General features: G+C 50.6%; 1 protein-coding gene across 2 annotated transcripts in view; it reads left to right on the top strand.

The window, feature by feature from the left end:
• HHAT (hedgehog acyltransferase) overlaps positions 1 to 24521 on the top strand; it is a 241023-nt gene that overhangs the window by 26732 nt on the left and 189770 nt on the right. Inside the window, exons 4-7 of one of the 2 annotated variants that reach the window (XM_037027605.1) lie at positions 5598 to 5711; positions 13732 to 13926; positions 14926 to 15141; positions 23039 to 23210. In XM_037027605.1, the coding sequence (XP_036883500.1) occupies positions 5598 to 5711; positions 13732 to 13926; positions 14926 to 15141; positions 23039 to 23210 (697 nt within the window). The remainder of the gene's footprint in view (positions 1 to 5597; positions 5712 to 13731; positions 13927 to 14925; positions 15142 to 23038; positions 23211 to 24521) is intronic. The other variant, XM_037027606.1, reaches the window with a different exon arrangement.

Genomic DNA, 24521 nt, shown 5'->3' with positions numbered 1-24521 from the left:
TTGTTATTTGCAGGAGAAAAAAAGTTCTGTTAATGAAAACATTTTATCTTTGAGGAAATGTTGGCTGGGGAAAGAGTGTTGTTTCTGGAAATTGTGAGCAGTAAAATAATTTTGTTCGCATTATTTTAGAAATAACAAAGCATCTGTTGAAAGAAAAAAAAAAACTCTTCCAATAATTGCTAAATGAATCATTGGGCTGAGTTCATCCAGAGAGCAGCGCTGCTTCTGTGCGGAATTTCTATAAATACGTCCTCCTCTTTTCCTTCTCCTCCGGAGACTGATAGGCCATTAAGGTGAGCTCGCTGCCTTGGAACGTGCAGGGAAACACATTCCTGCATTCAGGCGTCTTGCAAGGTTTCCTCGGAACCTCATAAAGGTTATTTTTGCTCAGTGTGATTGGGAATTAGATATGGTCTCAAAGTAAATAATGTGCATATGATGCTATTTAGGAAATAGGTAAACAAAAGTGTCTAATATTTATATTGCATTTCACTTTTTGCAAAATTCTGGACACAGAGGTAAGGAAAACATAAATATATTCGGCTCTCCACTGTCTTCTCTATTTGAGAAGAAATAAGGTACGATAATGAAAAATGCTGACTGGCAGTAGGTAGATGATTCTGTTTAGTTTTGAGATACATAAATAGATTTACTGGTGAATGTGTTCTAACGTTAACACTCCTTGCCTCCATTATCCAGTTCTAGAACATTCCTTGGACTGACCTAGCTGGTGTTTTCTTCCATTTTATTTCCCCCCACTGAACAGACTTATTTCAGAATAGTTTTCTACAAAGGGAATTATTTTCATAGTCCTTCTATTATAAAGCTGGAGCTGAACTGCAATCAGATGGAAAAATCATTCCAAAGTCTGGTGATTAAGTTTCCACTGAGACAACAGAACCTCTGCAGTCAGGGTAAGCAGAAAGGAATCTATTGTGGGATTTTAAGGAGATATCAGAACAGGCAAAAGGACTGGCGGGACAGGCTCTCAGTGAGCTTCCAGGAGCAATGCCCAGAGTGCCCTGCAAGACGGGCTTGCGCCCCAGCACACACTGTCACACCTAGAAGCTGCTGTACCTCTGGACTGGGCCTCGGAGTCCCCACCAGGGCTGCTGCGGAGCAACCGCTGGGCCTCTGCCTCCGTGCTTTCAGAAGGGTCTCATTGCCCACGTTTCTTTAGGTTCCTGCACCTTTAAATTCTTCCTGTGTGTTCACCAGAAGCAAGGTCATATGCAGATTTGTTAGCTGCCTGGAATTCTGGGAAATGTAGTTTTCTGCTTTCAGCGTCTAACCCGTAGGAAGTCATAGGGAGGGGGTGTCGGGGAGGGTCGAGTTAAGCGGTGCTATCTGACAAATAGAGCAGATATTTTATTTGGAAGAGAGAGTTAAGATTGTTGCTTTCCATGGCATTTCAGATGTTGCAGTTTTTCTGAGTGCTGATGTTCCCCTTTGGTTAACTGTGGATTCACTCCTTCTGAGTCCACCGTTTCTAGAACCTTTCTCCTTTCTTTTTACTGTGTTTGGAGGATCCTGAGTAGCTCAGCTTGCTTGGGTTTTACCATGAGTACCTCTGTGTGTTTCAGGATATGCAGCTTGAAAATTCCTGGGTTTATGTTTCTGAGGCCATCAGAGAAACATAGAGTTTGTTGTTTGTTTATCTAATTACTTAACAAAACATGCACATAGTACTTCATAAGTACACCAGGCACTATTTCAGGTGTTTCCCATATTTTAATTTATTTAAATCTTACAATTAAGTCACAAATAGTCCTCTCTTATGATAGTTCTCTATTTTGTCCACCTCTTTAGAACCAGTAACTGATATACCAGATAGCAGGTCTCGATTAGTGAAGAAAGTCTGCAGAGCAGATCATTCAGTAGAACTAACCTGTGAGCTTTTGTTCTCTAACTGTGATCATAAAGGTATTTAAGGTCAGGTGCCAGGGTCTACAGTTTTTGGAGATCGTGCTTATACTGGGTTCTTAAAAATGATTCGACCCATTGTATATGCCTTCAATTTATTCACCAAGCTTTTATTGAGCATCTAGTATGTGTCAGTCTCTTGGGGGATGCCGTGCTGAATGTATGTGTGGTTCCTGTGGCAAAGGAGCTCACGGTTCAGTGGAGAGGCTCCACAGTAACCTGCAACTAAAGCACAACGTGGTAAGTTGCCACGAGCAANCCAGGCACTATTTCAGGTGTTTCCCATATTTTAATTTATTTAAATCTTACAATTAAGTCACAAATAGTCCTCTCTTATGATAGTGCTCTATTTTGTCCACCTCTTTAGAACGAGTAACTGATATACCAGATAGCAGGTTTCGATTAGTGAAGAAAGTCTGCAGAGCAGATCATTCAGTAGAACTAACCTGTGAGCTTTTGTTCTCTAACTGTGATCATAAAGGTGTTTAAGGTCAGGTGCCAGGGTCTGCAGTTTTTGGAGATCGTGCTTATACTGGGTTCTTAAAAATGATTCGACCCATTGTATATGCCTTCAATTTATTCACCAAGCTTTTATTGAGCATCTAGTATGTGTCAGTCTCTTGGGGGATGCCGTGCTGAATGTATGTGTGGTTCCTGTGGCAAAGGAGCTCACGGTTCAGTGGAGAGGCTCCACAGTAACCTGCAACTAAAGCACAACGTGGTAAGTTGCCACGAGCAAGGTGGCCACAGTGCTTTGTGGGAGCAGAGACGAGGGATGGTGGGTCCAGACTGTAAACAGACAGATTAGGAAAGGATTTCTGGGGGAGGGCTTGCCCGAACCGAGATGTGGAAGGTGGGTCATCATCATAGTGATGTACAAGGGATGGGTTTCTCTAAGTAGCGGGAGCAGAGGATAGGAAGTTTGGCTGTCTGAACACTGCACATCTGGGGGACTGTCAGAGGGTCAGCGTGGCTGGATTGTAGGACGGGGGTGGGGCAGGTTAGGGGAGGACGCTGAAGGGACAGGCAGGGCCAGATGAGAAGAGCTACATGAATCTTGCTTAGAATGTTTCCCTGAAATGCTAAGGGGAAAATGTGAAGAGTGTTAAGGGCGGGGGTCAGGGTAACACACTCAGGGGTGATCTTAAAAACATTACTTTGGTGCGGTGAGAGGGGACAGAATGGAGAGAACAAGCCTCAGTGTACCATGAACGGGACCCAGGCCGGAAAAAAGTCCAGCATGGAGGACAGGGAGGAAAAAGGTGAGCAGTAACTCCAGGTTTTTCCTGGTTAACAAAGGCTCATCAGTGGTCAACTGACGAGACCCTTCCAGGGCCTCCATGGGGTCTGCTTCCTTGGTAGCTGTGGACTTCAGGTCTGGCAGCAGGTTACCTAAAAATGCTGTCCGTCTGTGAGCTGAAGACAGGGCTCCTGACCTGCTCTCACCAGGAGGTAAATGAGCGTCCAGGAGACCTGGCAATCCCTTAGAACAGGGATGGGCCAGCTCTGGCTTGTGGACACAGTCTGGCCCTCCACCTGGTTTTGAAAGTCAAGTTTCACTGGAACATAGCCATGCCCCTTGGTGCTTGTGCTGTCTGTGGCTGTTTTCGGCTGCACCGTCAGAGCTGAGTAGTCGCCGCAGAGGCTGTAGCCCACAGAGCTGAACATATCTACCATCAAGCCCTTTCTAAAAGTTGGCTAACCCTGTTTCAGTGGGACTATTGTGATAACAATAAGAGGATGGATTTGGAGGGACGAGTTCAACTTTTGATCCATGAACTTTTCCGACTTCCAACTCTGGGCTTCATGGATCCACCCCTTTGGCTTCCATGACTATACTTAATTCTAATTCTATAAAGGAAGATTGACCAGCCCGAGGTCATATAACAGTAGCGGACAGAACTGAACTCAAGCCTGGGTTTCCTGGGTGGGAGTGGTCTGGTTTCTGCCACATGCAGCCCACTTTCCCTGCATAGTGGGACGTGAGCTCACGGTGAAAACAGAATCTGCTGCAAGCAGGCAGGCCCTCCTCTGAGGCCACCCATCTTCATCCCTGTCCTCTGTGTTCTTGGTGGGGCTCTATGAGGAGGTTGCCTGCGTATCAGTGTTTATCAGGATATTGGGTGTGGGGAGCCTGTGTCATTTGAGAATACATAGTACTGTGTTTCTTCATGTGAAAAATGAAAAAATCTTTTTTTTAACAAGTGATGTAGTATACAGCATGACACAATCCCAGCTGGTTAACACACTGTGGGAAGCACGCAGGCCACCGTGAGTGGCGAATGTGTGTTTATGTTACATGTAGTGTGTGCTGCGCACCAGGTCCTATTTTTACATAACGAGATACGTATTCTCATCTAAACCTTACAAAGCCCCCAGAAGATCTGCACTGTCATCATACGAGCTGACCGAGCAGGAAGGTGAAGTTCTTGCTCAAGGTCAGCACAGCCATGTGTGGAGAGACCTGGGATGCAAACCAAGCTGGGCCTGCAACCTCAGCTGCTAGGTTTGCCACCTCTGCCTTCATAGTCTTGTGTGAATCAAAATCAATTTTATCTGTATTTTACCTTTTGAAAAAAAGTTTTATAATATGTGTAACTGGTATAAAGGTTCCCCTCAATCCTCAGGTTAAACCACCCCCGCCCCTGACATTTTACTCTAAGTCCAGTTAAATTTGGTCTGGAGTCCTACTTGCAGAGACCGACAAATTGTGCAGTGTCAGTCGTCACTGGGGGAGCCCTGGCCGGTGTGGCACAGTTGGTTGGAACATCATCCCATAACTGAAAGGCCGTGGGTTCGATCCCAGTCAGGGCACACACCTAGGCTGCAGGCTTGTTCCCCGGCTGGGGCGTGTGCAGGAGGCAGCCAATCAATCGATGTGCCTGACCCACAACCACCTCTCTCTCTCAAAGCCATGGAAACATGTCCTCGGGTGAGGGTAAGCGAAATCACTGGGGGGTTCTTTCCCCGCCCTCCATGCCCAACCGGGCCGCCATGACCCTCCCCGCGGTCCTGAGGCTAAGAGTTTCGGGTGCTGTCCCTTAGTCCCAGGCATCCCCGTGTCCCCTCTCGCCAGAGCCCGGTTCACCCTCCCCACCAGGGCACTGCACAGACCTGGAGGCTGGTGCAGATGCAGACACGGGGAAGAGAAGTCTACCTTTTAGTCTTTCACTAGGGTCTTATAGGGAAACAGTTAATTTCTCTACGAAATTATCCTCTTGCCTCCAAATGGCAGCAAGAGTTAACACAACTGGAAGCAATTTTCCTCCTGTCCCGTTTACGCTTCCCGTGTGGAGTGAGGGTGCCTGGGTGGCGGAACTGAGCGACCGTAGTTCATCACGTGCACCACCTGTGTGACGCTGGGTGACTGGATTGGATTCTTTAGCCCCACTTCGTTTTTTATAAAATGGGGATAATAGTCGTTTCCAGTCCACAGAGGTTCTGGGAGATCAGCGTTACGAAGACACTTGTCTGGAGAATGGCAGCAACCAGCCAAGCTGGACGGGGGAGGCATGGGGTGGGGTTTGGCGGGGAAGGGCCGGGAGTGCTGTGAAGTCCCATTTTGCAGAGTTGGGCTCCCACGGCCTTCTTTCAAGTTGGTTTATTAACTGGAGTTTGTGTCCTGCCTCAGACGTGCACTGGGACCCTGATAAACTCTTCTTTGGCCTGTCTAGGACCGGACCGACTTTGAGTGGAGCTTCTGGATGGAGTGGGGGAAGCAGCGGCTGGCGTGGCTTCTCCTTGGCCACCTGGCTGTGTCTCAAATGGCCAACCAGATTGCGAGGAAGGTACGCTTGGCGCATCACTTTCTTTCAAGCCTCTTTCTCCTTTGCTTTCTGTGAAGAAAGAGCCCTGAGCTAAGAGTCAGTGGACATGGGTGTTAGCCTGGGAAGCCCGGAAGACATGAGAACAAATGGTTAATGATAGGGTGGACATTTAAGACACACAATGAACATATTCTTATCCTGCACGTACTTCCTCCAGGTTATTTTTCAAAGCAGTGGATATAAAGGATTTGAAGTAAAACTAGTTACGAGCACGGGTACATTTATGGATTACAACGCCGAGCCAATCGGGTGAATCTCAGCGCAGTCTTTCAGATACGATCCCACGTGCTTAAGGCTCAGCAGTGCGCAAACCAAAGTTACACCTGCAAATTTACAAAGGAGGATAAGCTAATAGAAACTAAATATGAAATTCGGAAAAGTGGTGACAGCTGGTTGGGGAGGGACTTAGATGGGATCCAGAGGCTGCCCAGGGCCCTTTAAGCACCCAGAGTCTTGTCTTCCGTCGCTGCTGGTGGGTGTGCGGTGCTATTTCATTTTTCTTTGTGCACCCGACGAACTCAATAAATATTCCTTCCTCTGGGCTTGAGGCGTGATATGTTTTTAATTGATCCTGGGGAAGAACGAAGTGGCAGGTGGAAGGAAAGGCGAGGTTGCCCTGGCCCCCTGGCCTCTGCGTGCCCTGTGCCCCCGATGCCCCCGCCCTGTGCATCCGGGCCGACGTGGTGCTGTCTGGTGGGTCTGCTTTGCTTCCCTCTTGCCCGTGCTACCTCTTGTTCTCTCTCGAAGGTCAGTCTTTCTTACCTTTCTTCATTATTGTCCCCCCGCCTCGCCCACCCCCCCATCCTTTTCAGGTAGTTTTTCCTAATTGTCACTTCTAGAGAGGGAGGGAAACGCTGATGTGGGAGAGAAACATCGACAGGTTGCCGCTCGAATGCGCCCCCACCAGGGATGAACCGGCACTGTAGGCGCGTGCCCTGACCAGATGGAACCTGCGGTCTCCCAGGTTTCGGGGCGATGCTCCAACCACCTGAGCCACACCCAGCCAGGGCACTTCTCTGTGAAGTTTTACCCGCAGACACACTGAGTATCTGCTCAGGTACTGTGTGCATGGCTGTGCTCAATGCTTATTTTTGTCTCCAAGAACCAATCCCCCCCCCCCTCCCGCCCTCGTTGGAGGAGATCCAACACCCGTGGAGAATGTGGACTGTAGATTAACTCTGTCTTCTTGGCTCCAGGCTCCTCCCGCTTTCCAAACTTCCTCAATGTTGAGCTCCTCTTTTGCACTTATTACCGTCAGCAGTCTGCCTAGGTTAGAATATAGATGTCCTTCCATTTAATTTGCTTGCAGTTTTGAGTTAAGGCCCTTTTCATCTCGGGAGGCAGTGTTCAGAGTGGCTGAGTCCCAGCTTTGGGGGTTTAAGCTATGCAGGCTTAGGTTCGCGGATGTCTTTGGGTTCCTTTCCTCATCTGTGCAGCGGGGATGGCAGCGCTCGCTTCTTGGGGTAGCGCTGAGGGTCTGGTGCTTTTAAGGTTCTGCTTGCACGTGATAAACGCCGAGTAAGTGGTGGCTGCTGCTGGCATCTGCTGGCGTCTGCTGGCATTTGGCGTGTGCTGTGGGTGCGGTCTGTGTGTGCTCCTGGGCCGTCTCCTCCATGGTGTTCCAGAAAGGAGGCAACAGTCCTGAGGCACCAAAGCCTGCAGGGGCGGAGGCTGTCTGCACAGTCACACCAACACTCCTCTCCTGCCGGTCTTCCTCTGACCCTGTTTCCAGTGTATGTTGGGTCCGGGGAGACACGGCCCCTCCTTTGGAAAGTCGATAAGGTGAGAAGTCACGGTGCAGAGGAAGCCAACTCTGATGTCGGTGCTGGACCTGACGTGGTGGCGGGTTGGGTGCCTGGGGGGAGGAGTGGGCTGCCTCGGGGTGACAGGGAAGGCTTCTGAGGATGTGGCTTTGAGCTGTGGCTTGAAGGAAGTAGAGTTGTTTGCTTATTTCAGCTTTGCATCTCCTTACCAGGCATGGTGGACAGGCGGACTCCTCTTTTTATCTATGGGCACATCTTACCCCAAGTCAGTAGGAGGTGTCTGTGTTTTTTCTTGGCATGAGGCAGAGCTCACAGAGTCATCTGTGTGTGTGTCTCTCTCTCCTGTCCCCTCTGCGACCACAGGTTCAATTTGTGCGGCAGCTGTGAGCAGGGTTCTAACTGGGGCTGGGGCACAGTGCTTGCTTTGTCTGCATCTGTTCGGCCCCTGTGTAATAAGTATGAGCCACAACTTTGGCCCCATTAGCTCTGTGCCTTCGCCACCTGGACTGAGTGTTCCAGATGGCCGTAATTCGGGTGGGTGTTTTGGTACTTACCCAGGGTGGAAGATTTGGGCTGCAGTTCACTTATTTCTCCGTCCTTGGAGACATCAGGAACTCTGAGCAGTGCCACGTGGGGCCAGACGTTAGCAGTTCTCCGTGATACAGCCCCTAAACCCTGAAGGATCTTCCCACCTCTGTCTGGTATCTCGTCGCAGCCCTTCCTTTGTGAGCCCTGCTTCCTTCCAGAGACAGGCAGGGTCGTTTCCAAAGTGTGATTTTCTTCCTTTTTCTTTTCCTTTTTTGCCGTGACAAATAATAAAACTTTCCACTGAGCTCCTTGGCTGAGGTTAAGTGCCTTTCCTCTGGATAGGGCTCTCTGGGTTTTGGTGAGACCCAGCTGGGGCCAGTGCCCTGGGAGGGGAGGCTGAGTAACGGGGCTTTGGCTGTGGGCTTGTTGTGCTTGGACCGTGCGTGGGGTGGGTCAGGCAGCTGCCCGCTTCTTGAACACCCCTGTGGCCTCACCACCACCTGAGACATTGTGTTCTCTGCCCTCAGAACTGAAAGTAACCCCGCGTGAGGGTTTTGAGAAGGCCGGCCTGGCGTGGGGGCTGAGGGTGGGCGCCGTTGCCGCCCTCAGAGCAGAGTTTGCACTGCACCTCCCACAGGCAGAACCCGCATCATTGGCATTTGGGCCCGATGGACTGAGCTCATCGGCCACAGGACTGAAAAGCATGCTGGCCAAGGCCGGTAAACTAACCTCTGAAGGACCGCGGCGAGTGGTCGCTCCCTGCCAGCCCGTTCCCGAAACTGCACCCCTAATGGGAATCTCAGGCACTAATGGTTTTCCTGGAACCAGACTCTGCCGCCTCCAGCAGCGCACATCTAGGGAGGGATGGGGTCTGCTGCGCAGGGGCCCACCAGCCCCTGCTTCCAGGAAAAGCAGGCCAGAATGCAGATGCCTGGACTCTGGGCTGGCTTTGTTTTCTCCCCTGTTTGTTCAGGGAGATAATATATTGACATACGTTTTTGGCAGCAGCTGCCCTTGATTATGTAGTATGTAATAAGTTATGCCACGTAGAAGGAGTATTGATCGGCTCCTTTTTATTTGCTTCTCGAACAACACTCCACCGAGTGCTTTTCGGGCAGATGCACAAAAAGAATGAATGTGCAGCGAAGTCTGGTGCAGTTGCCAACAGGCGTCTTTACCGAGGCTCTACGGAGACAGGATAATGAGGGAAACCACTCAGGCACATCCTATTGTCAGTCTGTGCTCACAGCCCAGGAAAGCAAGAGTGTAAGCAGCGGTGGTGTGAGCGGGGTTGTTGCCAGCCAGCGCTTCCTGTGGCTGGGTCTGCCTCCCCACGGAGAGGCTCTGAAGGATACAGGTTTACAAAAGAGAGGAGGGCCAGCCACGGTCTGTTCTCAGGGGTGTGGACTTCAGCCTCGGAAGCGTTCGGGCTCACTCGGTCTGTCCCCCGGAAGGCTTTGTGGGGTGATAGACAGCAGGTGCTATCACCGAGGTCTGCTTTCATCGGTTGGTGCCTGCGCCCTGCTAGGTGCACACTATTTGAGGTCCTCCCAACATGAAGGACCCCAGCGAGTAGAGGACACAGTGGACAGTGGACAGTCCACCACAGTGGACAGGTGGTGTGCATGTTCCACGTGCACTGGGGAAGCAGCCTTCGTTTATAAGGGGCTGAGTGGTCCAAGGCTAGGCTTTGGAAACAGCAGGATCTCACATCAGTGGACCAGACAGCCCAATGCTTTGGCGCTAATTTCTTGTTATTTCGTATTCATAACTACCAGGTTAGGTTGCGAGACTTGGGGAAGCATATCCACCTATCCATCCATCCATAAACCCACCCACTCACCCACCCACCCATCCACCCCGCCCATCATTCACCCATCCACCCACCCACCCACCCACCCACCCAATATTTTTGAAACACTTGCTGTATGCTAGGTACGGTGTTAGATTCTGGGCTTTTATTATTATAACACGAACAAGACAGGACTAGCCTTCTGAGGGAGGCCATTGCGTGGAGAGTCAGTAACCTCTTCCCCCCTTTGAGAAGCGAACCCTGTGCAAACATGGGGAGCAGTGGAACAGAGGGTGGTGAGGTCATCTCCCGGGTTCAGTCTGGGGTGGTAGGCACTGCGTCCCACCAGAAAGGCCGATTTAGTCCTAGTCTGGCCTTGTCTCTACTGCCACAGAAGCTTCTTCATAAGTTGCTCTTCTTTCTCTGCCTTCTTTTTATCTTCTGTTAGAAACTGAAGAGCCTGGAGCAGAGAAAGTCAAGGGGGTTGGGGTAGTTCTGGTGGATTTGCACCCAGAGAAGTTCAGCCTGCCTTGTTTTCACGCTTCAGCTTGCTCACGCTTTGTTGTCCTTTGAAAGAGCATCGTGAATGCAAATTAAAGCCCCGGTGAGGGAGCCCTGCACGCCTACCAGAGTGGCTCCCCTGTGACCTAGGGACACCACTGAATGCTGGGGAGGATGCCCGTACGTTGGATCACTTGTCCATGGCTGGTGGGAATGTGAAGTGGCCACTCTGGAAGATTGTGTGGCGTTTCTGGTAGCACCAAACATGTCACTGCCACGCAACCCTGCAAGTTTGTGCCTGGGCATTTATCCCAGAGAAGTGAGCGCTCATTTTCACACAAACACAGATGTTCATATCGGTTTTGTTTATAACCGAGACACACTGGAAATAGCCCGGATGTCTCTCGGCAGGTGGGTGGTTAAACCAGCGGTGGTACGTCCATGTCGTGGAGTACTACGCAGCACACAGGGAGCAACGCTGTGGTACCACGGCAGCCTGGGCGAATCTCCAGGGAATTATGCTGAGGGGAAAGCTGGTCCCAAAGGTGACGTCCTGTGTAAGTTTTGGAATGAGGGATGGAAGGCTACTCCTGCTGTATTCAGCATTTGAGTGGTGTTTTGAGCATGGGATTCAAATCGCATTTTTACAGACAAAGAATGAAAAGCCGTACTGTGTGGGTATTTCTTCTGCCTTGTTTACACACCTTTTCCTTTTCACCGCCTGTTCACGACGAGCTGCCTTGACCCCTGAGGAGAAGGAGCAGGCCGCAGGAGGGTTGGTAGAGGACCGGAGGTCTTAGAATGACGTCACGTGTCGTCTGTCTGCTGTTTGGCCGGAGGAAAGCAGCGGGGCTGGGACGGGGGACCAGCTTGTGTGCCCCCAGGGCAGCTTTTGTGAGCACAGAGAGGTTCATCGGTTTCACAAGCAGGTTTGCACAGTGCCATTGAGTATTTCCTGAAGGTCTGTTCAGCTTTTCCAAATCGAAGCAGCTTAAATCTGTGGTTAAATTCCCGAAGGAATCCCAGAAAGCAGACTTTTTCCAAATGGATCAAATAGCACTTAATAAAAATGTAGCTGTGTGTATGTATAAGCACATAGCATGAGAGAGAATTCCAGGGGGTAAATGCTGTAGGTCATGGTGAAATAGAACCTTTTTTTTTTTTACTTGTTGTAACTACTTCTTAAAATAGTCTTTGGCGACCTTGTTCCGTGTACTTGCACTCTGCCCAGAGGTGAGTGTTCGGGGGAAAGTCTGAAGCAAATTTATGTGGCTGTTTTCTGTGGGTAGTAGGGTGGAAAAAATAGTAAAAATGGGCTGCAGGTTTCTTTGATTTTCTTGGAACTTGAAAGTGCCTGACGTAGTCACTCATTTCAAATGTTTTCTCTTGAGCTGGAGCGTAGGTTTGGGGAAAATTGCACTTCAGCGATAATTGGGGACAGTTAGCATCGAAGCGTGGGATTCGCAATTTTCAGCCCACAGCTGACTTTCCCTTAAAGAAGTCCTTGCTTTTACAAGAAGACATTCCTAGAAACCACACTTTTAAGTGCACACTGAAGAGACACATCATAGTTTCCTATGGAAATAACAGCTAGTATTCCTGCTGTATTTACGATGTGTCCAGACACCATTCACTGTAAGCATTTTTTTAAAAGATTTTATTTATTTATCTTTAGAGGGGAAGGGAAGGAGAGAGGGAGAGAAATATCAATGTATGGTTGTCTCTCGTGGGTCCCCTGCCGGGAACTGGGAACTGGCCTGCAACCCAGGCATGTGCCCTTGACTGGGAATCGAAGTGCGATCGTGTGGTTTGCAGGCCCGCGCTCAATCCACTGAGCTACACCAGCCAGGGCCACTGTAAGCATTTTACGTGCATTTGCTTACTAACTTCTCACAGCAACCTTCTGAAGTTGATACTGGTATCATCCTAAGTTTATGTATAAAAAAACGAGGCACAGAGGCATTGACTAAGTTGCCAAGGGCCACACAGCTAGTTAATGGGGGTGCCAGGGTTTATTTAGGCAGCTGGACTTCAAAGCTTGAGTAATTAAACCGCCATGATATATTGCCTCTTAAACAGTGTTAAAACCATTGTTGTGGTTTTAAGGACGACAGATATGGCCAAGGGTATATCTTAAAAGCAAAGACATGTTAATTCATCTATTTAGTTATTCAATGCCGATCACTATTATGGGGGGGCAACTTTGCCCTCAAGCGCCCCCCCCGCCCCCCCCCGTACACCACGGATGAAAGTAAACTTGGGGAGGAGAGGTGGCCAGTTTCTCAGAGGAAAAAGGCCGTGAGCCCCTCCCTCCACGGGCTTTTATTGGGTTGTAACACACAGGAATACAGGGTGGCAAGGATCAAATAGTAGATAACATTTCAAAGAAATCTGAGGGCTTAGTCTGAGTCAGAGTCTGTCAGGAAGGGAGTTTTGCAGAAACTTTAGGGTTTCCTGCTAAAACCCTTAACACATGAATGAAAACACTCTTAGCAAAACAGGTTTCACGAGATTTTTAGGAATTTTTTTCTTATGCCAGATTTCTCCCCGGATCCGGATCCCATTCTAGCAAGGCAAGGAGCTGCACCCCCTCCCCATCAGGTTTTCAGGCTGAAGTGGATTAGAGCCAGGAAGCACTTCTCCCAGAGGACATGGGGACTCCGGCTATGTCACATAGCCAGGGATGGGGGGAAGGGTCCATTGCTCCCTCTTTGTTGCAGCCCCCCGAGTCCTTCCATGATGGCTTCCCAAGTGATCAAGTCTGGCTTAGGTTGCCCCCCACTGTGAGGAGTCGTACTGTCTCTGACTACCAATCATGCTTTCGGGGCAGGGGAGGAAGCTGAGGCAGCGTTTGCTACCAGAGAGAACCTTTGTCTCCTGCAGCTCGCATTCCGGAGGTCACTAGCTCATCCTTAGCCATGGGGGTAGTTATAATTCCTGAAACCAGGCAGAGTGGTCCCCAACACTATTAAAATTTGATGATTAAAAGAAAGAGATCCTCCTGAAAGAAGGCTGAATGTTTTAATCAGGTGGACTGTGCAAAGGCTTCAATATCTCAGAAAGCAGGTAACGTATATTTTGCTGTGACATAAATGTGACTACGTAATATGATAATAAATCAAAATGTAACCAGACACTTCATTTTGAATCCGTGGTTTGGACTGACACAGCCTTCTGTGGTTTCGATGGCCTGGGTTTCTCCTGACACTCCACGTTCACCGATCCTCTCCTCCACCATCACTTCAGCAGCGTCCTGGGAGCATGGGGTCAGCCTGAGGTCGCCAAGCATCAGCCTCTCCCCTGTGGGATCTTCAATAACAATGCCTCCTAGCTCACCCCCCTCTCTCTCCCTCCCTCCCCTCCCTCTGTGTCTCTCTCACCGGGTCCCCGTGTGCAGCACAGACCCTGGATCCTCACCGCCTACGGAATGTGGGCCTGCTGGTGTGTGCTGGGGGCCCTGGGAACAGCCATGATTTTCCTCCACACCATCGTCGCCTTCTGTGTAGCCCAGTTCCGGTCGCTGTCCCTATCCTGGCTCTGTTCTCTCCTCCTGCTCTCCACACTGAGGCTGGAAGATGTGGAGGAGATGAAGGTAAGTGTCTCCCTTTACCTTTGGGAAGAAGGTGGTCCCTTTGGCAGTGCCCCCATCCCGTAGATACCTTTGTTTTAGGCAAGGGTCAGTGGAAGAACTGTGGTGGGGCTCCTCCTAGTGGCCACGTGGGGTTGATGCATGTGAACCGTGGTGTTGCATTCTGCAGTCAGGTCTTTTCCAGGGAAGTCCTCTGAGGTTGCACAGGGCTAATCTTGTATTTTTCTGCCAGTTTGGGTAGGCGTGGACGGTGGCACATGTCACCAGAGGAGAGGATCAGGAATAAAGGGAGAAGGAAGCACTAGTTCTCTATGCATTTAACAAGACATCATCTTGTTAAAGATGATGGTAGAGTGCTGTACCATTCATAGGAAACTCTCACGTTCCTTGCTTCATCTGGTACCACCGCAGCCCCTGAGACAAATAAGGCAGCTATTTCTCTGCACAGAAAGTGCTGGGAATTTTATTATATTCTCCGACTGTGGAACTGGATCTCCCGCGGTGTCTGTATTTAAGTTCACTTGTTCATTCATTTGCTCGCTCATTGATTCAAGTCGTGGCACTTGGACTTGGTGTGCTGTGGCCCGGCAGTCACGGGGGAAAGAGCGTGGTGGGAGAGGTGAGCCGGTGGACAACCTGTGTGACGTTCCTAAGCCCCTCCTGGTCTCCAGTGTCGTTGGAGGAGCTGTCAGAGTGTCCCCTGGTTGTGGCTAACATCCCGGCAACCCACTGGGTGTGTCTGACAGATGCGTGTCTGGACAATCCTCACTGTGGCATCAGGCTTCACGCTAAGCCCATGGCTGATGTTAGAGGCACTCTTCTGCCCACGGCTCACTACCCGCTTGTTTTGCTCACCAAGGAGCTTTTCCTGCTGTTCAGTGGTTCTCAGCCCCCTTTACGGAACAGCTACGGCTCTGCCTGTGGAAGAAACCTCCTTCCTGGGAGACTGGACAGTGTCCCGCCTTGCTGCTCACGGGCTGCTCTCTCCCGCTGGCTCTGCAGAGAGGGTGGTACAAGACAGAGAGCGAGTACTACTTGCTGCAGTTCACGCTGACCGTGCGCTGCCTGTACTACACCAGCTTCAGCCTCGAGTTCTGCAGGCAGCAGCTGCCCGCTGGGCGCGCCTTCTGCTCCTTGCCCTGGATGATGGCCTACGTCTTCTATTACCCCGTCTTCCACAACGGGCCCGTCCTCAGCTTCCCGGAGTTCGTCGGGCAGGTGGGTCCCCGGGGGCTGCTTCGGTGGTTTTTTAAAAATATTTTATTTATTTATCTTTAGATGGGGGGGCGGGGAATGAGAGAAATATCAATGTATGGTTGCCTCTCATGTGTCCCCTGCTTGGAACTGGCCTGCAACCCAGGCATGTGCCCTGACTGGGAATCGAACCGCGATCCTGTGGTTCGCAGGCCCGCGCTCATCCACTGAGCTACACCAGCCAGGGCTGCATCGGTGTTTTGACACATTCCCCCTGAGTGTTTTTACTTAGGGGTGCCCACAAATTGAAAACACATATTATTGTCGTGATTCTTAAAAGTGTTTTATTTATTTATTTTTAGAGAGAGCTAGCCTCATGGAACATGCTTATGAAATTAATTCACCTCCCATGTTAGTAATTGAAAATACCCCAAACAGCGTTTCTCAGGGACCTCGCTACCACCCACCATCCAAACGAAAGGTCCTGATGGAGGCGAGGAGAACGATGGGCATGCACACGCAGTGTCCACCTGCACCTGCAGGACCTATGTGCACACAGAGGTATACACACCGTACACACATGTGCAAGCTTCCACACATGTACACACAGGCCCAGAAGTGTGGTTTAACGTGCAGAGCCAATGTTGCACCTTTTTGGAGGACAACGTGAAATGTGCCCCCCAGAAAAATCCTAGGGCTCTTAGAAATCCCTTAATTATGTCTTAAAACTTCCACTAACTGATGCATTGTACTCAAAAGTACATTTCTGCAGTGTAGTAATAATGTCATGTTTTAAAATTTCCAGTGACTTAACTTTTTTCCCTTTGCAAATCCTTAAGTGAAATTGGTATTCTAGGCAGATTCATGTTAACATCTGGTCTCACGTACCTCGGTTTGGGGTACATAGGATCAATCATTCTTTTGTCCTGAAGTAATTTTACGTCTGTGTGAAAATTGTGTTTATAATTACTGTGTGGAAGACAGAGGTGGTCAGTGATGGCAGCTGGTCTTTGAACCCTGGCTCTCAGAGTGTGGTCCCCAGACAGGCGGCATCGGGGTCACCCGGGAACTCATGGGCACACAGGTGCTCAGGCCCAGCCCAGGTCTGCTGAGTCAGACACTCAGGGCGCTGATGCATTCGGAAGTTGGGAACCACTGCCCTGGGCTCCTCAGAAGATTTGGGGTACAGGGTGGGATTTGGTGGGCACAGTGCAGGGTGGGTTCAGGTGCTCCAGCTTGTCTCTTTTATGATCTCACCATTGTGAGTTTGGAATTCTTCCCAACATTTCAGCCAGTAACTTTGGACTAAACATCCACACCCCATCCCCCCCCCCCACAAAACACTCTGAAGACAGTAATTCTCAGAGAAAAATGGGCTAAATCCATTAAGAGGAAGCAGGTTACGTTCTTCCGTCGGGGAGAGAAGGGCTGGTGTCCTGCCCCAGGGACCCAGGTGTGGAGCCTGGGTGGTGTCTGTGTCTTGTCTCCCTCTTTTCTGCCCCTTTCTCATCGGCAGCAGCTTCCGAAAGCAGGGACCTCAGAAACACGCATCAAACCTTTATGGTGTAGGAAGATCATGGAAAAGTTGGTCTAGAAAAGACAAAATGTTTCGTGAGCTGCAGGGCAAGTGAAAGAGCAGCCGGGAGGTCCCTGCAGTTGCCAAAGGTGCCTCTGGGGCACTTGCACCTCCAAAGGGAAAAGTGTGTGGAAAGGGGGGCACTTATACGAGGAATCAAATCTAGTGGTGGAAGGACTCTTTCCCAAGGGAGGCCAAGAAGAAAAAGGTGGGACAAGGAGGAAGAAAGCTAACTGGGAGGGCTTGTAAGCCAGGTTTGCTCTGAACAAGTGCTTGAGTGAGTGAATAAACGACTTCAGACAGAAGGACTTGTTATTTCGAAATTTGAGTTCTTAGACTCTCGGGTCAGTGCTTGAACTAGTGAGAGCGGGAGAATGAGGCTCTGCCACCAGGGGGCAGCAGAGCCTCACGTGGAAACCAACCCAGGAAGGAACAGCCGTGGCCAGCTGGGAACCTGCAAACTCGGGTTGCTAAAATGACCGTGTAGGCACACCTCTGGGAGAAAGTATCTTTCATCCAGTTGTTTTAGGGCATAAATTTACACATGCAAGGTGAGGGGAGTATAGAAGAGGGGCCCTCTATGATGTAAGGCGTGTGGAGTTTGCACACATCATTCGTGAACAGGTAACATTTGCCTGTTGGAAGGCCTCAGAGCCTGCACTTGGGGGTCACCTCTGATGGCATTTGCAGTGTCAGGGCCGTAGGCTCCGTGTATTTTCCTTCCATGGTTCTGTGGAATTTAGATACTGAGCTGGGGGTGAGGATGGGGCCCAGGGGGCAGGAAAGGCAGGGCATGCTGTTTATTTGCTAGTGTGGAGCCTGGGCCCCCGCGTCTTACTCTGAGCAGATTGAATTGTCCAATGGGGGGCTGCAGGGGTGGGGGGTGGCGAACCTGAGGTGGGTCAGACCAGGGGGCTTGTCCTTGCTGAGGCTGAGCTCCTGTCCCCGGGAGAAGAGCCAGTGCTGAGACTGGGGACTTGCACTTGGCTGAGAGCAGAGACTCTGGAAGCCAGCCCTGTGCTAGGGTTTGACTCCCTCTCTGCTTTGGCTTGAAAGTGTTTGGTGACTTCCTTTATGTGTGACTCAGTTTCCTTATCCCTCACAGGGTGGTTGTAAGGATTAAACGAGTTTGTACAGGTAATACAGTCTGACTGGTAAACAGTAGGAAGTGTTAACCGTTACCATTAATGTTGCTGTCGTTAGCCGAACGAGAGTGAGGCAATTCTGGGGCAAGTTTAGGCCAGAGCTGAGGCCCTGGTGTCCAGTGTGGTCAGTGGGTGCAGCAGCAGAGGATTCTGGGCAGTGGCCATCCTGGCCTCAGAAGAGGCCAGTATGCTGGCTCCATCTCTCTGGAAGAGATACCCAGGGGGTTGCTGCAGGCCTAGGGGAGGGTCCCACCTCGAGGGGCCAGGGTTGGCCAGATCTGATAGGCAGGCAGCACCCCGGACAAACCGCACAGGCTGGCAGCATCTGTTTGAGATAATAGAAGTTGTAATAAATAATACTAACTGAGCACTTGCTCCGAGCCAGGTTTTGCACGTTCCAACTCATTTCTTCCTCACAACAGCCCTGAGAGAGAGAGATACTGTTGTTAATACCTCTTTACAGAGAGTAATAAGGAGGCAGAGAGAGGCTCATAGAACGCAGACAGGGGTGGAAGGAGTCAAGATGTGAGCCTTGTCACACGCCCAGCTTGGTGAGCGCCCGGGAGTCAGAGGAAGGTGTGTTCAGGCTTGTGGACATGCGCCTCTGGGGCTCAAGCTGGCCAGACCAGGTCCCAGCCCTGGGGCGGAAACCCGCACTGCAGGCCCCGCCCCCGCTGCTCTGGCAGGACCACTGTACACCACCCGCCTGGGTCTGGGTGACCGGAGGGCCGGCGAAGGTCCGATTAGGGAGTGGCTGGTTGGGAGTAGTGGTGTGGTCTGTGACTCCTGGCTAAACTGACCCCACCACAACGGACTCCAACGCCGTGGACCCACATGCAGGGGTTGGGGCAGAGGAGGCGGAGTTGAGCAACTGGTTCTGGGGAAGGTTTTTGTTTGGCGCCTTTAAACACTTGTATTATTACCGCCTGAAGGAAAAGAACCTTTCCACTTTGAAAACTGTCATCTTCAATCATCAGAACGTCTCTAAAAGCCTTTGATACTCCTTTTTATGCAGTTTGCATGAAATGAGGTTTTAAAATATAATCTGTTTTAAAATGCGCTTTGCAGATGAGTTAATGTGCATTTTTTAGTGGCGCCTTAAATTCCCACTGACAGCAGTTTCCAGTGGTCTCAGGGTTGGCTCTCCCTGAGGGTGGAAATATCTCAAATGAACTGCTTTGCACGCCGACAAGGGAGCAGACCTGCTCGGTGGGTGAGCTGTGCGTGCGTGTCTTCCTGCTGGATCGACGAGGGACCAGAGCTGAATCTCTTAAATAGGAGGGAGCTCACTGGACTGAAGATATACATATAGACTGTAATAATGATCCGACTCCTGTAAAGATGAAGACCAATAACCACTTCTTAGCTAAAAGCAAATAGGAGGAAAAATCGGATTGGTCCCCTTCTGCTGTGCGTGCTTGTGCAGTTAAGGAGCAGACACTTCTGTTCCCTGCGTGAGGGTGGCAGCCAGCGTCAGAAGGGAGCACTGCGGAGAGAGGCCCCTTCTGGGCCCGACGTGATACAGCTTTGCTTCCTGAAACCCCAGGGGAAGCTTTGCCCTGAGGAGGGCAGGTAAGTCGTTACTGGGAGGCCAACCAGTCCCAGTGCACGTTGTGTGTCTTCTTTTTTAAAATTTTTTTTCAAAAAGATTTTATTTATTTACTTTTAGGGAGGGGAAAGGAGGGAGAAAGAGAGGAAGAGAACCATCAATGTGTGGTTGCCTTTTTGAGTGCCACCTACTGGGTACCTGGCCTGCAACGCAGGCAGGTGTCTTGACTGGGAATTGAACCGGAGACCCTTTGGTTCCAGACCAGTGCTCAATCCACTGAGCCACACCAGCCAGGGCTTGTTTCTTCTTAATCATAGATGTTTCTGTCATTTTGGACTGCAAACTCTTTGGGTAGGGAAAGGAAGGCCTCTGAACTGACCTGGAACTGTGATGGCCTGGAGCTGGACAGTGACTGGGTAGAGGTAAATCCCCTGGTTGCCTGGTGGGGCTTCCCTCCCACTCAACGTCTCTGCAACCTGCACACCCAGGTGGGTGTGCTGCACACCCAGTGATGGCTGCAGCCCCAGGTGTGGGTCTGGTCTTCAGGGGACCTGAGCTTGGGGGCGGCTTCTGCTCAGGGGCCCACGGGCCACATGCAGAGTTGCTTACTTAGAAATGGGACATTCTATTGTGCGAGGATTGTCTTCTGTCAACACTGCTTTTGAGGCCAAAAGCATTATCTGGGGGTCGTGCTTCCCTCCCAGAGTCTGGCTCCGAGAAAGTCCTGACTATTGGTCTGAAATGATTTTGGCTTCTTCGTGTCTTAGCTTCACCACTGCCTTGGTGGGACCTCTTCCGGCCCACACCATGAACACTGTGTTTGTATTTGTCTCCTTATTTGCTGATGGTCATTAGGTCAAAATGAATTTGCTTTAGAGAGCTAGAAAGGGCTGATAATTAACAGGGAGGAACTAACTCTGTGCACAGCTAAGAGAAGCTACGAGGGAGGTGGGAAGGTCAGGAGAAGGATGGGGCTAGCGTGAGAGAGAGGAAGGGGTACCTGCTCCTAGGGGACGCTGGGCCCCCGTGGAGGCCTGACACTGGGTGTGCTTCAGGAGAAGGGTGAAGAAATAGACCACACCACCTCCAAGCGGACAGGGCCACAGTCTTCACAATATTGCATTACTTCCCCACCCCGATCACAAAGAGAATCAATTGTTAAAAACAACCTAACAATCTCACCTTCCAAAGAAGACCACCACTGTTGCAAACCTGGTGTGCATCTGTCCAGCCTTTCACTATTTGGACTCACTGAACGAAAATAGGCTCCGTGATCTCTGCTCCCTGGGGTGGGAGTCCTGCATTGAACCAACCTCCTACTGGTGGGCTCTTGGGTTGTTCCCTTCCCCTTCACCTAAGTAACACAGGCACAAATGTCGGGCAGGCGGTGTCTGCACCGAGGATTCCGCCGTCCATCCGCTTGTTGATGTCGACGGGGCAGGGTCTGGCAGAGCGCTGCCCCTTGAGGTCAGACTCCAGTGGAACCACCCTTGGCTCACGCCTGCAAAGGGGTCTGCATGGGGTCATGCTGGGCAGCTGCGACTGCAGCTAGCTGTGGTCCGTACTGGTCTGCAAATCCCCGAGGCGCCCGGCCCTCCTTCCCGGCCAACCCTTCCCCAGCCAGTGCCTCCCCTGTTGCGACTGCAACCAGCCTGGCAGCCTGCACAGCAGTCGCCGTTTCCTGACGATGCAGGTGGGTGTGGCTGTGGGACACTAAAGGAAAAGGGAAGTTCCTGTTAGTTCGACCAGTTTACATCAAAATGAAATCATGGAGCTGCCCCTGGTGTAACTGACCACACGGGTGGCAAAGGGCAGATCATCAGGATGCCACGAGCCAGACAGAGTTTCTCCGTCTGGCCTCTTGCTGCGAGAGGGCAGTTGGAGAAAGTGGTGGGATGTGTGTCAAAGTGGAATAGCAGTGAATCCCCTGGCGCGCAGATCTGCCGTGGACTCTAGGGGCAGTGCGGGCCCCTCCTCCTGGCTGCACAGGGTCCCCATGCCTTGATATTAGGGGACGGTGGAAACTTAAAAAGAACTTGGGGGCCACCTTCTCCAGGCACAGGCCTTGTTGGTATGGTGTCTTGAACCCTCACTGTGAAATGTGGAATAGAGCCCGTGGCCTCTGCCAGCTAAGGTTTGCCGGTACAACCCCATGCTTCGTGCGCTTGCCTTGGCTTTGCAGTTCAAGGTGGCCTCTGGTCTGATGGAAAGTCGTTGTGTCAGATGAGGAAACTCCCGCAGTCCCTCTTGTTTTTCTGTTTGCTTAGTGGTGCAAGGCTGAAATTGAATTGGCTTCAGGTTTTACATCGTGCTTATGCATTTCAGAATTTCCGTGTTGTAAACTTTTGTGCACCCCTAAACAGCCAGCAGTGAGGCGAGACCACAGAGCCAGGCTGCCTGGGCAGAACTTTTGAGTTTTTGGTGTGTATTGTCCACAGGCATTGAGTGTATGCTGAGTGGTTTGTCTGTATCTATGAAGGGTCGAAAGATTCCCCTGCCACCTTGATGTCTGGCTCTGAGCCATCTCCCGATTCTGCCCTGTGCCTGGTAGTCTGGGATGCCACCGGGAGGAAGGTTAAGGTGAAGGACATCCAATGCAAGGCACATAGTTATCAGACATTACCTACCAATTACCCAGTGCTTTTTATACACCAGGGCCTGTGCTCCGTGTATTTAGTTCCGTATATTTAGTCATCACAACACTTTCCGTTCATTTTATTTTATTTTTTATTTTTTATTTTTTTTTAAATTTTTTTTATTTGTTTATTTATCTTTAGAGGGAAGGAGAGAGGGAGAGAAACATCAATGTATGGTTGCTTTTTGTGCGTCCCCTGCTGGGAGTTGGCCTGCAGGGAACCGACCTGCAACCCTGGCATGTGCCCAGACTGGGAATCGAACCGCGATTGTCTGGTTCGCAGGCCCGCGCTCAATCCACTGAGCTATGCCAGCCAGGGCTTTTCCATTCATTTTAGGTGTGAGGGAACCAAGCCTCAGAGAGGGTGAGTGACTTGCTCAGGATCACACAGCTGTGTGATTTGTGCTAGAATCTGACCTCGATTTTGTTTGACTCTAAGGTCCGTGTTCTTAACTGTGATGCTGTGCCACCTGCTAAGCCAGAGACTTGTGCCACATACTGTCCCTGTCTGTGTTCACTCCGCCTTGTTTCAAAAACAGCTTCAGTTAAGGCGGCGTAGCCACACCTAGTTTTTCCCTTGGTGTCAGGCTCCGTCTCTCTTTCTCCCTCCCTTACCCGTCCTGTGTCCCCTCTTGACGTGGCCCAACTCTCACAGCCTTAGATGTATGTGGGTGACAGATGAAGACAGGCAGGGGCCACTGAACCCACAGAGACCCCGGAGTCCTGGGTGTTTGCAGCGTTGTTTCGGGCGTGGAGGCCCACAGAACCTTGGCTCCTGGCACTAGACTCGCTTGCCAACGCACTGCGCTCTTACCCGGGGGCAGAGTTGCAGGCTCAGGTGGGATGTTTTTACCCATGAACGTGGAATGTTCCCAAGGCAGACTAAGCCAACCTTCTTTCAGTAGGCACAGTGATTGTATTTGTGGGCACTTTATTAAAACCATCGCGTCGGTGATGATTTGAAAGATTGTGAAGGCGGAGGTGCAGTCTGGTGACTTGCTGTGTTTCCTCCGTAGATGCAGCAGCAAGAGCCCTGCTCCCTGAAGGTCAGCATTTCCGTCCTCGCCCTGGGGCTGGGCCGCCTCTTCTGCTGCTGGTGCCTGGCCGAGCTGATGGTCCACCTCATGTACATGCACGCCCTCTACGGCAGCGTCCCGCTCCTGCGGACCGTCTCTTGTTGGACCTTAGGTAACTGGGAGTCTCTGTCCGTAAAACCAGCGTCAAGAATTAGCTTCAGAGTGAAGCCGGGGTGCATGGGGGTGCAGTTGCCTTGAGGAAACCTTTTTCCTTTTTAACCTTGTTCCTCTTGTGGCCGGGATGGCACCTGTGTGAGGTGGCTGGTGGGGGGAGGGCTACACTTTGGTGTCTGGGGACCAAAGATGGTCGACCCCTTTTCCTAATGGAACCTGACCACGCTTAGCTGGATCTGCCTCTCCTAGACACGGTACATGGTGTGTGCATGTGTAGGTCCCTCTCTTGGCCCCTTTCTCTCGCCTGCCCATGTCTTTATACCTGCGAGCAGGTGGGGTGGAAGTTGTTTCCTCAGCAGGTCTCCGTCTCCACTACAGGACTTGTCTGTGGAGAAACCACTGTTCTTTCTCCCTCTGGCCAGATGAGCAGTGGCCATGCCCACACTGAACTAAATCTCCTCATTGCCTTGTTTGCTCTCCTTTCAAGAAGTCCCCGTGGTAACGAATCCAGCCTGCGGTCTGACCCCAGCTTACCCTCCAGTGGGAAATGTGGGATCTTCCTGCCAGATAGGCTGATCCCTGCTGAGGGCAAGGTCCACGCTGGGCTCCTTATCTGTGACTCCTTGTCTGTGTGGTGGTTTGTAGATTCAAGGAACCTAACCAAACGCTGACTGTCCTCGGTGCCACACAAGCTTAATTGGAGTGTTTCTAAGGAAGTTGCCTTCTCACACTGGAAAAGCACTGAGCTGTTTCGATGGGAGTCTCTTCTTTCTGAATGAATCTTTTTTATAGTCGGAATAATTAATATTCTAAGGTTTTAGTGATGCGATTGGACAAAACAGAATAGATCATAAGGTGGCTTATGCTAAATTGACTCCCAGTTGTACTGCATTCCAGTTAAGAGTCTGTATCAGTGGGGTGATTTTGACTCCGAGTAACAGAAAACACAACTCAGAATGAGGCTTGAGCAATAAGAAGAAGCTGCTGCCTCGCACAAGTGTTCCTTCCGAGGTCAGCATGAGGGGCGCTCTGTCCCGTGACTTGGGAAAGTTGTCAAAGATTCTTCTGTGCATCTACCCTTCACATTAAGAATGAACCGGAATCCTAGAAGCCCCCTGTTTGTATCTGAAATCCCATCACCTTCTCTCCCCCTATCCTCAAAGATACGTTCGGGATGCCCTTTTATAAAGCCATTTTTAAAAAACAGACTTTATCTTTAGAGCAGTTTTATGTTTACAACAATGTCCAGAGGAAGGTACAGAGATTTCCCATACATACCCCCCCTCCACACACACAAACACATACACAG

This window comes from Sturnira hondurensis, unplaced genomic scaffold, assembly GCF_014824575.4.
Source record: "Sturnira hondurensis isolate 20B ecotype Veracruz unplaced genomic scaffold, ASM1482457v3 Scaffold0019216, whole genome shotgun sequence".
NCBI lineage: Eukaryota > Metazoa > Chordata > Mammalia > Chiroptera > Phyllostomidae > Sturnira > Sturnira hondurensis.
Note: the sequence above shows the minus strand (reverse complement) of the source record. Positions and strands in the feature narration are given on the sequence as shown.